Source organism: Panthera pardus, unplaced genomic scaffold (genome assembly GCF_024362965.1).
Source record: "Panthera pardus isolate Hobbes unplaced genomic scaffold, ASM2436296v1 HiC_scaffold_13, whole genome shotgun sequence".
Taxonomy (NCBI): domain Eukaryota; kingdom Metazoa; phylum Chordata; class Mammalia; order Carnivora; family Felidae; genus Panthera; species Panthera pardus.
Genome location: NW_026526688.1, coordinates 17,620,674 through 17,635,651, shown reverse-complemented (window position 1 = coordinate 17,635,651; position 14,978 = coordinate 17,620,674). Strand labels below are relative to the sequence as shown.

The following is a 14,978-nucleotide window of genomic DNA, read 5'->3' as shown; positions in this document are numbered from 1 at the left end:
ATGTGCCAAACCTAATCTTGGACCTCTACAGGGAGAGAGCACACGGCTAGGATCGGTACCACTCCTGGAAGAAGTCAGCTGGAGAAAAGGCGGCTGCCGAAGCAAGACTGCGGCTACTCTGAAACCATTCAGTCCGCTGACGTTTGAAATCGAAACGAAAAGTGCACACTTGCTTTGAATCAGCCCTCCCGGTGGAATCTTCCCGCCATTTCAAGGGGCCATTTCCAGTGTCCAGATTCTCCACCGGGGGCAGCAACCAGAGGCACGCACAGAGGTTGAGGCTGAGAACTTGGAATTTTTAAATTGGAAAAGTTATTTTTATTTTTAATTGAAGGAGACAGAGTTGACCTACTGAACCTTTACAATGTTCAAGAAAGATCAAAATAAAAGTAGCTTGTGGGGGGGAAGATTATGAAAATTCTGGCTTGCCTTTGCAGTACGGGGGGCGGAGGAGCTGGGGAAGATGATTTCTGTTCCATGAATGGTGCAACACTTGAGAAAGTTCCTTGACTTTTTTCCACCTGTGGCTTCGCGGGGCGCGCCGCCAGGCTGGAGCTCGGGCGGCCCGGCGCAGGCAGCCCGCACGGGGGCGCTGTGGCCACGGGCTGAGCCCCGGGGGACCGAGGAGCCTCCGGGCGGCTGCCCTGTGTCCCCGGGCTGCAGGTGGCGGGGAAGCGGGGGAGCGGGCAGGGCGGCCGCGGGGGAGCGCTCGGGATGGGGCGTAGGTAGACGCGGGCAGGGCCCGGAGGAACCCTGAGCCGCGGGCCGGGTGGCGCCGCGCCGCGCTCCGAGGGCAGGCGCGATGGCAGGGTCGTGGGGCGCCCCGGGCGGGACCCTGAAGGGCAACGGCAGCGCGCTGTTCAACGCCTCGCAGCGGGCGCCCGGCGGCGGGGAGGGGGCGCGGCCGCGACCCTCCTGGCTGGCCTGCACGCTCGCCTTCACCCTCATCTTCACCATCGTGGTGGACGTCCTGGGCAACCTCCTGGTCATCCTGTCCGTGTATCGGAACAAGAAGCTGAGAAACGCAGGTAGGGGCTCCGGGGCGGGGGGCCCGGCCGCCCCCCAACCTTCACCCGACGGCCGCCTCCCCTCCTTCCTGGCCACTTTCCGGAACGCAGCCCCCCGGCCCCAGCTGTCCATTAGCTTTTTCTAAAAAAGTGCGTTTTTTCTTACAAACTGGGGGCTTAATTTTTCCCCAAAGGGACAGAAGCCTGTCACTTTACTTTTCCTTTAACCTGCATGTGTAAGTTTTCTCTTTTCTCTCTATCCCCTCCCCTCCAAGAAAACAGGGAGTCTGAAGTCCCCAAGGGGGTAGAAAACTCGACCAGAGTCAGATCCTCTTTATTTTAGGGGAAACCCCCACCGTACGGTTTTCGGTTTCGGAGCTTTTACTGGATTGAGAGATTGCAGAAAGTTCCTCAAGAAGTCCTTGCCAATCAGATCAATGAGTTTACCAATTGTTCCTCCCAACTTTGTTAAAATAGGAGAAAATATAAAAGCTGGTGAAATGATAATGCCATTATTTTAGTTTTGTTGTCAGGAGTAGTTTTCAGTTTTGGGCACGCAATTGACAAAGACTCATGAAGGCTCCTAAATGAGGTTATTACTCCTCCAAGTTAGAATGTAAACTTGTTGCCATTTTAAAAGAAATTGTTACAGAAAAGAGTATATTTACATATAATCTACTACCTAAAGCTAATTTTGTGTTTGAGTTTAACTTGCTTTATCTTCCAAGCAATGAACTGAAATTGGTTTATCTTGGGTGGGAGACCATGGACGGCCTTGCATAGGACAGGGGGTGTTCAGATCTTTAAGTGATGAGGTACTTAGCTCTTGAGCTGGAGGCTGACTTTCTGGAGGTGGGGGTGGGGAGGGGAAAGAACCTTGCACTTACTTACATGTTTGTCAAAAAGCAGTATTTTTTGTTCTAATAAGGTAGTAGGTCACACTCTAATTTTCTTTAGCTGCCCTCTGGGAGGGCCCCCTTTTTCTCTATAATGCTTGCGACAGTGAATGGTTTAAGCTCAGTCAGGTAAGCATCCGACCCTTGATGTCAGCTCAGGTCATGATCTCCTGGTTCGTGAGTTCAAGCCCCACGTGGGGCTCTTTGCTGGCAGCACAGAACCTGCTTCAGATCCTCTGTCCCTCTTGCTTTCTACCTCCCACCCCCCGCCCTGCTCACATTCTCTGAAAAAAAAAAAAAATCTTTTTTAGAAAAAGAATTAACTTGATTATCACCTGCTAACACAAAGTGAATTTGAGTTAGTCCATTGAATAACCTCATTTCACATACGATTGGGCTTAAACTAGAGCAATTCTGCCTTCAAGAAGAGGCTCTTTGAAGAAAACATAGGCAGTAAGCTCCTTGGCATCGGTCTTGGTGATGATTTTTTGAATCTGACACCAAAAGGAGGAGGAACAAACGCAAAAATAAAGAGCTGGGATTACATCAGACTAAAAAGCTTCTGCACAGGAAAGGAAACTATCAACAAAATGAAAAGGCAACCTGGTGACTGGGAGAGACTATTGGCGATCCATGTTAGATAAGGGGCTAATACTTAAAATATTATATACGATATATATAATATATATACGATATATATAATATATATGGAATGTATATACGAAATATATAATACGATATATATAACATATACGGAAATCATACACCTCAGCAGCAAAAAAGTAATCTGATTTAAAAACAGGCAGAAGGTCTGAATAGACAGTTTTTTCAAAGATGACATCCAGATGGTCAACAAACACGCGAAAGGATGCTCAACGTAACCCATCAGGGAAATGCAAATCAAAACCATAATGAGGTATCGCTCCACCCCCATCAAATGGCTATTATCAAAAGGAAGAGATAACAAGGGCTGGTGAGGATGTGGAGAAAAGGGAACCCTGTGCACTGTTGTAAATTGTTAGGATGCAAATCGGGGCAGCCACTGTGGAACAGTATGGAGGTTCCTCAAAAAATTACAAATAGGGGCACCTGGGTGGCTCAGCTGCCTAAGCGTTCCACTTCAGCTCAGGTCATGATCTCACCGTTCGTGCGTTTGAGCCCCACCTCTGCCTGGTAGTGCAGAGCCTGCTTGGGATTCTCGCTCTCTCCTCGCTCGGTGCCCCTCCCCCACTCACACTTTCTCTCACTCTCAAAATAAATAAATAAACCTTAAAAAATGAAAAATAGAACAACCGGATGATCCGGCAGTTCCGTGCCAAGCAAAAACAAAAATGCTAACTCAGAAAGATACCGGCACCCCCGTGTTCGCTGGGGGATTGTTTGCAATAGCCGAGATATGGAAACAACTTTTGTGTCCATCGACAATGAATGGAGAAAGATGTACTATATATATACATACATATATGAACACATATATATACATACACATGCATACATATGTACAGAAGTTACACACACACACACACACACACACAAATGAAATCTTGCCATTTGTGACAACATGGATAGACCTTCAGTGCATTATGCTATCTGAAATAAGTCAGAGAAAAGACCAGTACCATATAGTCTCTCTTAAATGTGAAATCTAAAAACACAAATAAGGGCACCTGGGTGGCTCAGTTGGTTAAGTCCGACTTCGGCTCAGGTCACGATCTCACAGTTCCTGGGTTCAAGCCCCATGTGGGGGCTCTGTGCTGACAGCTCAGAGCTTGGAGCCTGCTTCAGATTCTGTGTCTCCTTCTCTCTCTGCCTCTCCTCTGCGCACACACTGTCACGTTCTCTCTCTCTCAAAAAGAAGCATTAAAAAATTTTTAAAAGGTCTTATTAGAAAAAATCTTAAAAAAAAAATTACCTGTCATCCCCAGGAGCAAAGCAGTGGGGGAAGCCTGCTTTCTCATCATGGCTGATTTCTTGCCAGTCTCCACTGTTCCCTCTATTTCTGGGATCTGGGGGGTGCTGGCTCTGCTTATAGTAGGTTAATCTGCTTCGCAGCCTCCTCATTGTGTTAGTGATTGCTTTAATTTCTTGGATTAGGATTTGATAACTGGACTTTTGCTCTGACCCGTTGCATGCATTCCTGTCTCCTTGCAAAAACAGACACAAAAGAGGCTCCTTCCCTCCTAGCAATAAAAGCAGTTTTCTGTGGGCCAGACATAGTTCTGAAAGCCACGTAAACTGAATCCTTGGGGAAGCGCTGTAGTAGGGTGCTACCCTTGGCCTCCTCACAGGGGAGGAACTGAGGACACAGATTGGTCGTGTGCACTTCTAGGCACACGGTGGAGCGGGGTATCGAACCCACAGAGCTTGTCCCCAGAGCTCATTCTGCCTTGCTGATAGCAACTATTACGTCATTGGGGACGTTTGGGTCTTGCAAGAACTTTCATTTTAAAAAACACTCACATGCCTGAAACAATTCAGCTTCTTCTGTTTTGTGAAAAATAGTTGTACAAAGGGTGCCTTCCACACTACTTTGTATTTTGTATTCAATAGCAAGTTTTCAATAAGGCCGCCTAGGGCACACTGCATTTCTGTGGCTAGCCGGGAGACCCGTTGTGAGCTTTCATTTGCAAAGCTTTAGACCTGTCATATTTTTATAATTGGGATTTTGTTTCTTCACTTGTACCACTGCTGCAATTCTAACCATTTGAGGCTTTCTAGAATGGTTGGTAATTTTGAAACAGAGAGAGAGAGCGCTGAGTCCAATGAGTTATAGGATGCTTATCAAAAGTTCTCATGATTGTTCAATTCTCCCATTTCAGTTAAATTATTGTGTTGGTATTAATGAGAGAAGACTCAAAGAAGAGAACAGAAGAAATGAGGTAAGGAAATAAGAAAACTAAGGCATCTGCAGCTTTGACGTTTCCTTTGGAAATCTGGTATAATGGCGGGCTTAATTTACGCCCCTCCCTCGCCTAAGAGGGTATGTTGACAGGTGACTTCCCCGAGAAGAAGTTTAAAATGTTTCACAGCCGTATCTCAGGGGCACTGGTCAGTCGGAGCGGACACGGGCTCCAAAAGCCCACCAGGCTCTTAGCTGCTGGGGTGCAGCTCTCTCCTGTCCAAACTGTGAGACTAGAGTTGGTACCACCACGTTCCATCTTCTGAGTCAATTTCACAGCCTAGTAATGGGAAGAGTCCTGCCCTGGGACACTAGGATTAGGATCGTTGCTCTCTACTTTGTGATCTGAGACATCAGGTAAGTTATCCAAGCCTCACCGTCCCCATTTGTCAAGTACAGAAAACCTCTCATCTCTTAGCCTCACACAATTGTTGCAGTTACCTAGTGAGACCATGCGTATGGGAGAGGACACATCGCATGTGGAAAATGATGCATACTTTGAAAAGGACGAAGTAGGTAATGTTATGTGTTCTTTTTTTCTAGGTATAGCTAACGAGGGTGTATTAAAAACCCTTAAGTCTTTTTTGTTAAAACTTGTTAAAAACCATGCACTCTAAACTTACAATTTGTATACTTTCCTCTATGTATATTATGCTTTAAAAAAACTTTCACTAGGGGCCCCTGGGTGGCTCAGTCGGTTAAGCGGCCGACTTCGGCTCAGGTCACGATCTCGCGGTCCGTGAGTTCGAGCCCCGCTTCGGGCTCTGTGCTGACAGCTCGGAGCCTGGAGCCTGTTTCAGATTCTGTGTCTCCCTCTCTCTGACCCTCCCCCGTTCATGCTCTGTCTCTCTCTGTCTCAAAAATAAATAAACGTTAAAAAAAAATTAAAAAAAAACTTTTACTAAAAAATAAATAAAGCAAAATTCTAGTATCTTGCCTATTGAAAATTCACTGATCTGGCAATCTAACCTATCTAGAATAGAGCCAGTAAATGGAAAGAAGCAAATAACAGACACGCCCTGATTGCTGATTTGTTCTTAGAATTTTTTACTAAGTCTATTTATTTTGAGAGAGAGGGAGAGAAAGGGCAGAGAGTGAGGGACAGAGAGAATCCCAAGCAGGCCCCACACCATGAGCACAGAGCCTGATGCAGGGCTTGAACTCACGAACCATGAGATCACGATCTGAGCTGAAATTAAGAGTCAGACATTTGACTGACTGAGCCACCCAGGCGCCCCTGATTTGTTCTTACAGCACCGTAGAGCGCTGAGGCTCGTGTCCAGATTATAAGCCATAAATTAGGAGGATGACTGACACATTTAAAGGAACAACACACGTGGCCAACAGCACGGGTTGAAACTGACTCATTAACAACAGGTCTGAAAAACTGAAAAGCACAATCTCTGGAGGGAATGTTGTGAAGAAGAACTCTGCTCACCATTAATTCCTCCTGAAACAGCAGGTGTATTCTGTTTAAGAAGACAGCACCATACTATTTTAGAAAGATACCTGCCTATAGGAGTTTACTATTATTTTTAAATCTGGTACGCAGTGGGGTAAACTGTCAGTATTATAAAAAGAAACAAATTAAAAAGTTCCCAGAATGACTGTAAGACTAGATCATCATCAGCACTGTGTTCTCTGCTGGAGTGTAACTCCTGTTAGATACAAGACTGAACGCACTGGTTTCTTTCAGGCCTGTATTGTCTCTATCCTTCTTGCGTTTCTACTCAGAGAAGCTGCAAACCTTGGATGCCCCAGGGCTGTTTTTAAGATTCTTACAGTCTTAGGCAGGCATGCCTACTTAAAAAATACTATTTTGAGGGGCGCCTGGGTGGCTCAGTCAGTTAAGTGTCTTACTTCGGCTCAGGTCATGATCTCACAGCTTGGGGGTTCAAGCCCCGCATCGGGCTCTGTGCTGACAGCTGAGAGCCTGGAGCCTGCTTCAGATTCTGTCTCTTTCTCTCTCTGCCCCTCCCCACCTAAAATAAACATTAAATTAAAAAAAAAAACCCACTGTTTTGAAGTCAAGGCATAACGCAGACAATAAAGTACACAAAACATGAATACGCAGCTTAATATATTTTTCCTCATGTATACACACATGACCGTCACTTTTGGAAATGAAATAAGGGTGTTGAGAGATGGCAGTATTATTATTATTCACAGCTTGAACTAGAACTTATGCCAAGTCTAAGTACTGGAAACCGCCAACGTGAATGTTTTCTCTTTTACCATCCACAAACAATTGGTTGCCTGTATTGAACTTGACTCTTTGTTTGTATCCTTTGCTCAGATAAGGAAAGCTGAGGCTCACTGCCTCCCCCAGTGCCCTTGGCCACCCTCACCATCAGTTCACCAGTATTCCTGGCTAGGTCCCATTGAATGTGTTCACACCTACCTTGATTGAGCCCTTGACCACTCTGTTCACTGTATCCCTGGCTGTCATTTTCTCTTTGCTCTCTTTCCTTCTCTTCCTTCGCTTTCTCTTTTCTTCTCCACCACGGTTTCTGACTCTGTTCTTCAATATCTTTTAATCACCATCATTAGGTTTGATCTCTTCAAAGAGGTCACATGTGCATCTGTTTCCTAATTGTGTCCTGCATCAGAAAAAAAGATAGTTCTGAACTTACAAATGTATCATATTCTAGAAGTTCCCTTACAAATGCCTTAAAAGAAAAGTTCATCTATATTTTGGCTTCTGTGCTACCCTGCAAAATAATTCAAAGGAGTAATATGTCTGAAATAAAACTCAGAATATCTGGGTCACCTGCCATTCATGAGCTCCTGAGGGCAATCCGCCTTGTTCTAAGTTCTGACTCGCTTGGGATCCTGTGAGAATGGGGACAGGTGGTATGGAAGGGGCATATGGAAGCTTCCCTTATTAACTCAAATGTCAGGAGAAAGTTCAGGGGCAAGGCATGATGATAGAGGTGGATTTGTCATCACATATGGGGTGCAAACAAGTATATGCATGTGCTTATAGTCAAGTACTCCTGTGTTGGGGACAAACCTGTCACCGGATCCTACAGGGAAGTGTGGGAGGAGCCTGTAAAGAGAACTGATCTAGAACCTGGACTCCAGGTCTTCTTTACTGAATGGATCTGCGATCACAGATAAATCACCATCTCCCCAGACTGTTTTCACATCAGCAAAATGATGGGGTGGGACAAAATCTGAGTCTTTCTGCTTCTAGTATCCTTTTTCGTATGGTGATTAAACTCACTGTGAAGTTGGACATTCTAATGTTATGAGATTGACTAGCAATAAGAATTGTGGGTGCAGGGCTCCTGGGTGGCTCAGTCGGTTGAGCATTTGACTTTGGCTCAGGTTATGATCTCACGGTTCATGAGTTCGAGCCCCACATGGGGCTGGCTGCTCTCAGCATGGAGCCCGCTTTGGATCCTCTGTCCCCCTCTCTCTCTGCCCCTCCCATGCTCGCTCTCTCAAAAATAATAAACATTACAAAAAATTAAAAAAAGAATTGTGAGTGCAATGTTATGTACACATACAGTGATAACAGGCATCGCAGACCTAGGAAATGGTGTTATGATGAAAGTATGTCTCACTTGTCCTAAACTGTCTAGGTGATTCGTCTCCTATCTGCTAAAAAATATCTCAGCAGAACATCTAGTTTCCCTGTTTTATTTCCCAAGAAATGCTCCCGAGGTTTAGACATTTCCCAAGTAGTTCTCCCTTCTTGGCAGAGAACGAAGTAACCGACTACACAGAGACAATAGTTTGGATCCCTGGGATTTATGCAGGTTCTTGTGAATTTGGGTGGGATGCGCTGGGGACACTTATGATGAACTGACCCACGGGGTATGGGCGGGAACAGTCCCCCTGGGGGAGCTTTCTGGCCTCTGGTTGGACCACCTGGACTGGCTCTTCTAGGCCTGTAGTGACCCCTTCAAAAATGTAACCACTTAGGAGGAACAGGCTAGGTTGGCAGCCAGCCTGGCCGCTTGTTGCTGACAACACACGTCTAAAGAACGGGGGGGTTCACGTGAGTGAGCACGTCACTCTTAGGTGTTCAAAGATGGAGGGAAGATAGAAGGAAGATAGATAGGTGTTCAAAGATAGAAGGAAGCCCTTCACCGTGTTACAGGATAAAGAATCAGTCAATCTCTCCTGCAAAATCAGTTTGGGATGTCTCTACTGGGGTCCTGAAGGTGGCTAGTTTCATAGTTTACTGGTGATTTAAAACCCAGTGTTCTGTGGGATCTTTAAAGCCCAAAACATCAAACAAAATATCCGTTTATGAACCAAACGCCCCAATCCCACGATAAAAATAAAAACCATACATTTGGGGGCACGTGGGTGGCTCAGTTAAGCGTCCGACTTCGGCTCAAGTCACGGTCTTGCAGTTCGTGGGTTTGAGCCCGACGTCAGGCTCTGTGCTGACGGCCAAGATTCTGCTTCGGATTCTGTCTCCCTGTCTCCCTGCCCCTCCTCTGCTCACGCGTGCTCTCTTTCTCAATAAACATTAAAACAAACAAAAGCCAATACATTTTGGACAATATTATTGAGTCAGTTTCTCCTTTCAGAAATCTTTTTTTCATAAAGGTTCATTTTGCCTGTTACAGTCTCTTCTTCCTTAAAGTGATGCTGTCCTATGATTCATTTAATATCCAGAGAATTCAGATATAAAGTAAATAGAATTCTAACAAAGGTCTGACTTCTGGGACATGGGCAATTAGAACAGATCCAGAGTATTCCTCAAAACTCAGCTCCGGTGTCTTAAATGAAAATCTAAACCTTTTGTGATAAAAGTAAAGCCTCTTTTATATTGTTCTCATCCATAACTGATTTTGCAAAAACTGCTGGTCATCTTATGATGAACATTTCCATTTAAAACAGGAGTATTTTCCAGTGCCCTTATCAAGCTAACCCCTATTATTAAAGGCACTTAGATTTTCAATCCTACAATTTTATTTTGCAAATTTATTAATTCACGTGTGAGACGTTTTTCAAGCTTGAGAAAAGGAACGTAGGCAACTTGTGAGATTGTTGTGTGCGGTGCACTTTTCACAGACAGCTATTTTGATCTGATTTCTGCAGATGAAGTATAAAAATAACCTCTTATTTAGGAGGCCTAGTGCTTTGTACTTGTGCACATAGAGCAATTCTCAATTTTCAAAGCACTTCCCCACATTTTCTTTTATTTGTTCTTATATAGACCTCCTCAGGTAGATTAAAAAAAAAAACAACAACCCTGAAACTCCAAATTCACAGATAAATGACCAGTATTTCTTACTCCAGCATACATCCCAGTGCGGAACAGCGGAAGGGGCACAGGAATTAAAATCTGAAGACCCAGGCTGAGTCCTTTCTATCTGCGATACCTTTATTTGTACTATGTGTTGGGTCTAGTTATTCAATCTGTTTAAGCCTTAGTTCCCCATCTTGTGTCACAGGGATGCTAGGAGAATAGATTTAGATTCGGCCCACCCAACCACCCATCCACCTACCTATCGCCTTGAAATTATAAAATACTACAGAAATAATGCTATTATGTTATTATTAGTATGTATTCTACAATTAGTACTTTTTATGTTATTTTTTTTTAATTTTTTTTTCAACGTTTTTTATTTATTTTTGGGACAGAGAGAGACAGAGCATGAACGGGGGAGGGGCAGAGAGAGAGGGAGACACAGAATCGGAAACAGGCTCCAGGCTCCGAGCCATCAGCCCAGAGCCTGACGCGGGGCTCGAACTCATGGACCGCGAGATCGTGACCTGGCTGAAGTCGGACGCTTAACCGACTGCGCCATCCAGGCGCCCCTGTTATTTTTTTTAATGCTCATTTTTTTTAAGTGGACAATATGAATGATAAGTGAAATCAGTCAGAAACTAAAGATTTAGGATTGAATTCTCTTTGGCAACATTATGGAAATTGCATAAATTCTCTTAGGTGTCCATTTTCCCTTTCATAATAAACATTATCCCCCTGCAGCATGTAGGACTGAGATTCTGATTGTTTCAATATCCAACCTTTGAGAGGCTGATTATTTCAATATCCAAGCCATTCTCGAATTTAAAATGAATCACCTCTGCAAGCTACAATAACTTTCTCAGACAAGTATTTATCATTCAAAAACTTATAACCTAAATGTATGTACAGACGTGGAAAATGATTTCAAGCTAACAAAGTCAATGTTTAACACAATTCACTATCTGATAGAATTCTTCTCTGTACTGTTGACATTCTCTTCCTACAGCTCTTCATGATATTTAAAATTATTGATTCAAGGCAATATTCTATTTGTAAAGACATTTTATTGATTTTTTTTTCTCTTGCATGCTTGGCTACTGTTTAAATTTTTCTGATTTTTTTTCTGGTCTGTGTAGTATTTTATTATCGAACCCCAAATGTTATCCAAATTTGCCAAAGGAATCCTCAGAATTGCCTGGAAACTGGATTAAGACTCCTAAATATGTCATTGAGTTTTGGTCTACAGGATTAAATTTGGATCTGATCTGTGGTTCCTCCACCTATTCATTACATAAGAAAGTAGCAACTTTCAGCATTAATCGTGGATATGATGGAGGTTATTTTTGCTAGCTTTCACAATCATTTTTCCCTTGGCTATTCTGAAAGGTAACCAAAGATAAAATGTCCTAAATTAAACCTCCTGCATTTAGTTCTTACCAACATTTGATGGTTCTGTTTTTAAAATACCTGATTGGAAAAGTATCTGAATTGAAAACAATTCCATTGACAATTGCACCAAAAAGAATAAATGCTTAGGAATAAACTTAGCCAAGGAGATGAAAGATCTGTACTTTGAAAACGATAAAATACTGCTGAAACAAAGTGAAGATGACACAAACAAATGGAAAGATATACCATGCTCATGGATTGGAAGAATTCATATTGTGAGGATGTCTGCCCTACGCAAAGCAATTTACAGATTCGATGCGATCGTTATCAAAATGCCATATTATTATTCCACATAGAATAAACAGTCCTACAATTTGTATAGAATCACAAAAGACCCGGAATAGCCAAAGCAATCTTGAGAAAGAAGAACAAAGCTGGAGGCATCGCAATCCTAGATTTCAAGATATACTACAAAGCTGTAGGAGTCAAAACAATATGGTACTGGCATAAAAATAGACACAAAGATAAATGGAACAGAACAGAGAGTCCAGGAATAAACCCACAGTTATATGATCAATTAATTTATGACAAAGGAGGCAAGAATATACAGTGGAGAAAAGACAGCCTCTTCAAATAAATGGTGCTGTGAAACTGGAGACCTACATGCAAAAGAATAAAATTGGACCAGTTTCTTACACCATACACAAAAATAAACTCTAAATGGACTAAAGACCTAAATGTGAAACCATAAAAATCCTAGAGAGAACACAGGCAGTCATTTCTCTGACACTGGTCATAGCAGCATTTTTCTAGGTATGTCTCCTCAGGTGAAGGAAACAAAGGCAAAAATAAACTAGTAGGAGTACGTCAAAAGAAAAACAGTTTTTGCACAGTGAAGGAAATCATCAACAGAACTAAAAGTCAACCTACTGAATGGAAGTTACTTGCAGACGATACCTCCAAAAAGCAATTAATATCCAAAACATATAAAGAACTTATACAACTCAATATAAAAAAAAACAATCTGAATAAAAAGTGGACAGAAGACATAAACAGAAACTATTCCAAGAGGACATACAGATGGCCAACAGACACATAAGAAGATGCTCAATATCGCCAATAATCAGGAGTATGCAAATCAAAACCACAATGAAGTATCATCTCACATCTGTTAGGATGGCTATAATCAAGAAGAAGAAATAACAAGTGTTGGCAAGGACATAAAGAAAAGAAATCCCTCACGCACTGTTGGTGGGAATGGAAATTGGTGCAGCCACTGTGAAAAACAGTATGGAGGTTCCTCCAAAAATTAAAAATAGAAATACCCCATGATTCAATAATTCCACTACTGGTTATTTGCCCAAAGAAAACAAAAACACCAGCCTATAAAGATCTATGTCCCATATTCATTGTAGCATTATTTATAACAGCTGAGATATGGAGACAACTGAAGTGTCCATCGATAGATGTGTGGATAAAGAATTTGACACACACACACAATGGAATATTAATCATAAAAAAGAATGAGATCTTGCCATTTGCCACAACATAAGTCAGCCTAGGGGGTATTATGCTAAGTGAAGTAAGTTAAAGAAAGACAAATACCATTCGATTTTACTTACATGTGGAATCGCCCAACACACACACACACACACACACACACACACACACACACACACATACACACACACAGAAAAGACCCATAAATACAGAGAATTGGTGGTTGTCAGAGAGGAGGGAGATAGGAGATGGGCAAATTGGTTAAGGGGAATGGGAAGTTTAGGATTCCAGTTATGGGATGAATAAATCACACGAATGAAAGGTATAGCAAAGGGAACGTATTCAATGGTATTTCACTAGTGTATGGTGACTGACGGTAGCTACATCTGTGGGGAGCAGAGCATCACAGATACAGGTGTTGACTCACTATGTTGTGTGCCAGAAACTAATGCAACATTGTAGGTCAATTATACATCAATTAAAAAAAATACCCGTTTGGAAAAATATCTGCTTTGGACGTCGTTTTAAATCTCCATAGAGTCTCTGGACATTGTTCTAATTCTTTATTAGTATCTTTAAAAATGATAATTGGAGTATTTGAGGTGAATAGGACGATCTTCCTAAGGTGGCTTGAATTTCCTCCCTTAAGCGGTTTTAAGTTGCCTAGCTGAGCGAAATTTTCTATTTTCTATTTCTATTTTCTAACATAAGAAATATGCACGCTCTCAGCACCTTTCTAGGCTACCAGAGGCAATTAATGGATTGTTTTTAAAGAAGCAGTTGTTCGTGCTTAGAACCCCGCACGGTAACACCAGTGTCACCTACCCCCGCCTTTGTAAAGATGCTTCCTTAATCGGCATCCTAAGTTCTTCACCTTTCAAATAGGTTGGCTGACCAAGTTTACATGACACCTGGGGGCTGTATGTGACAAGCAAGAAATTTCAGTGAAGTTCAATGATACTGCAAGTGTGGAATAAACTTTTGGATTTTCGACTGAGATGTCCTAAAATTTATTCTTCTACAGAGCTATCCACTTTTGGCAATCACACTGAAGGCATCGTCTTAGAAAAAGGGGACAAGGAAAAGAACAACAAACAAATCTACTTGGTGCTGAATATTATTCAGGCTACTTAGGTTGAATTTGAGTTGTGGCACTTCCGGCTTAAAAGGATGCTTGCCTGCTCTGGCAGTGAGCGCTTTTGGAACTTACTGGATTGAATATTCATTTAAGTCAATATTTATTGCATACCTACAGTTTAAGACAGAATATAAATTGTCAGCAAATGCTTGGTTTGTCAAAATACAAGACGACATGCTAAGCTTGGATCCTACTTCCAAAGAGGTTGCTTTCATTCGGGCACTTAAAATTCTTTTATTTTCAAATAAAAATTAAGACCTGGCATACAGAGGTGTAAGACTAGAAACATGTTTATATAGCAGAAAAATTTTTCAAGAGGAATTTGCAAGTTGGCTGGTTAGATGGCAGCTGAAGCCTGAAGTAGTCATGAGATGTTTTACAAGATCCTGCCTAGGGGCAGCTGGGTGACAGTTGGTTAAGGCTGACTTCAGCTCCGGTCATGAGTTCGAGCCTCACACGGGCTGTTGGCTGTCAGCGTGGAGCCCACTTTGGATTCTCTGTTCCCCTCCTTCTCTCCCCCTCCTTCCTGTATTCATTCTCTCTCTCTTCCTCTCAAAAAAAAAAAAAAAAAAAAAAGATCCTGCTTGACTGACAGATGCTAACTCCACTCACCATGGTGAGCATTTTGTGATGTACAGGAAAGTCGAATCACTGAGTTGTTTGTAAACATGGAGCTAATATAATACTGTAGGTCAGCTCTATTCCAATGAAAAATCTTAAAAAATTTAAAATAATTTAAATTATTCATGGTGTAGCTAAAATTCAAATTAAAAATAAATAAATAAAAGACGTTACCTCAGGATGAAAAAATAGGTAATAAATAGGGAAATATGAAAGTGAGTTCACACAAGGGGCAGAATTAAGGCGAGAACCTCCGAGTAATTGTCAGTAACGGAGACACAGCCTAGCAATTTGCGAATAATACACTGGCTCA

The 14,978-nt window shown here is 42.4% G+C and overlaps 1 protein-coding gene across 1 annotated transcript in view; it reads left to right on the top strand.

Moving 5' to 3' along the window:
• Positions 1-802: 802 nt before the first annotated feature.
• MTNR1A (melatonin receptor 1A) overlaps positions 803-14,978 on the top strand; it is a 40,000-nt gene continuing 25,824 nt past the window's right edge. The window contains exon 1 of the mRNA XM_019422177.2: positions 803-1,028. Coding sequence (XP_019277722.2) covers positions 803-1,028 — 226 coding nt within the window. The remainder of the gene's footprint in view (positions 1,029-14,978) is intronic.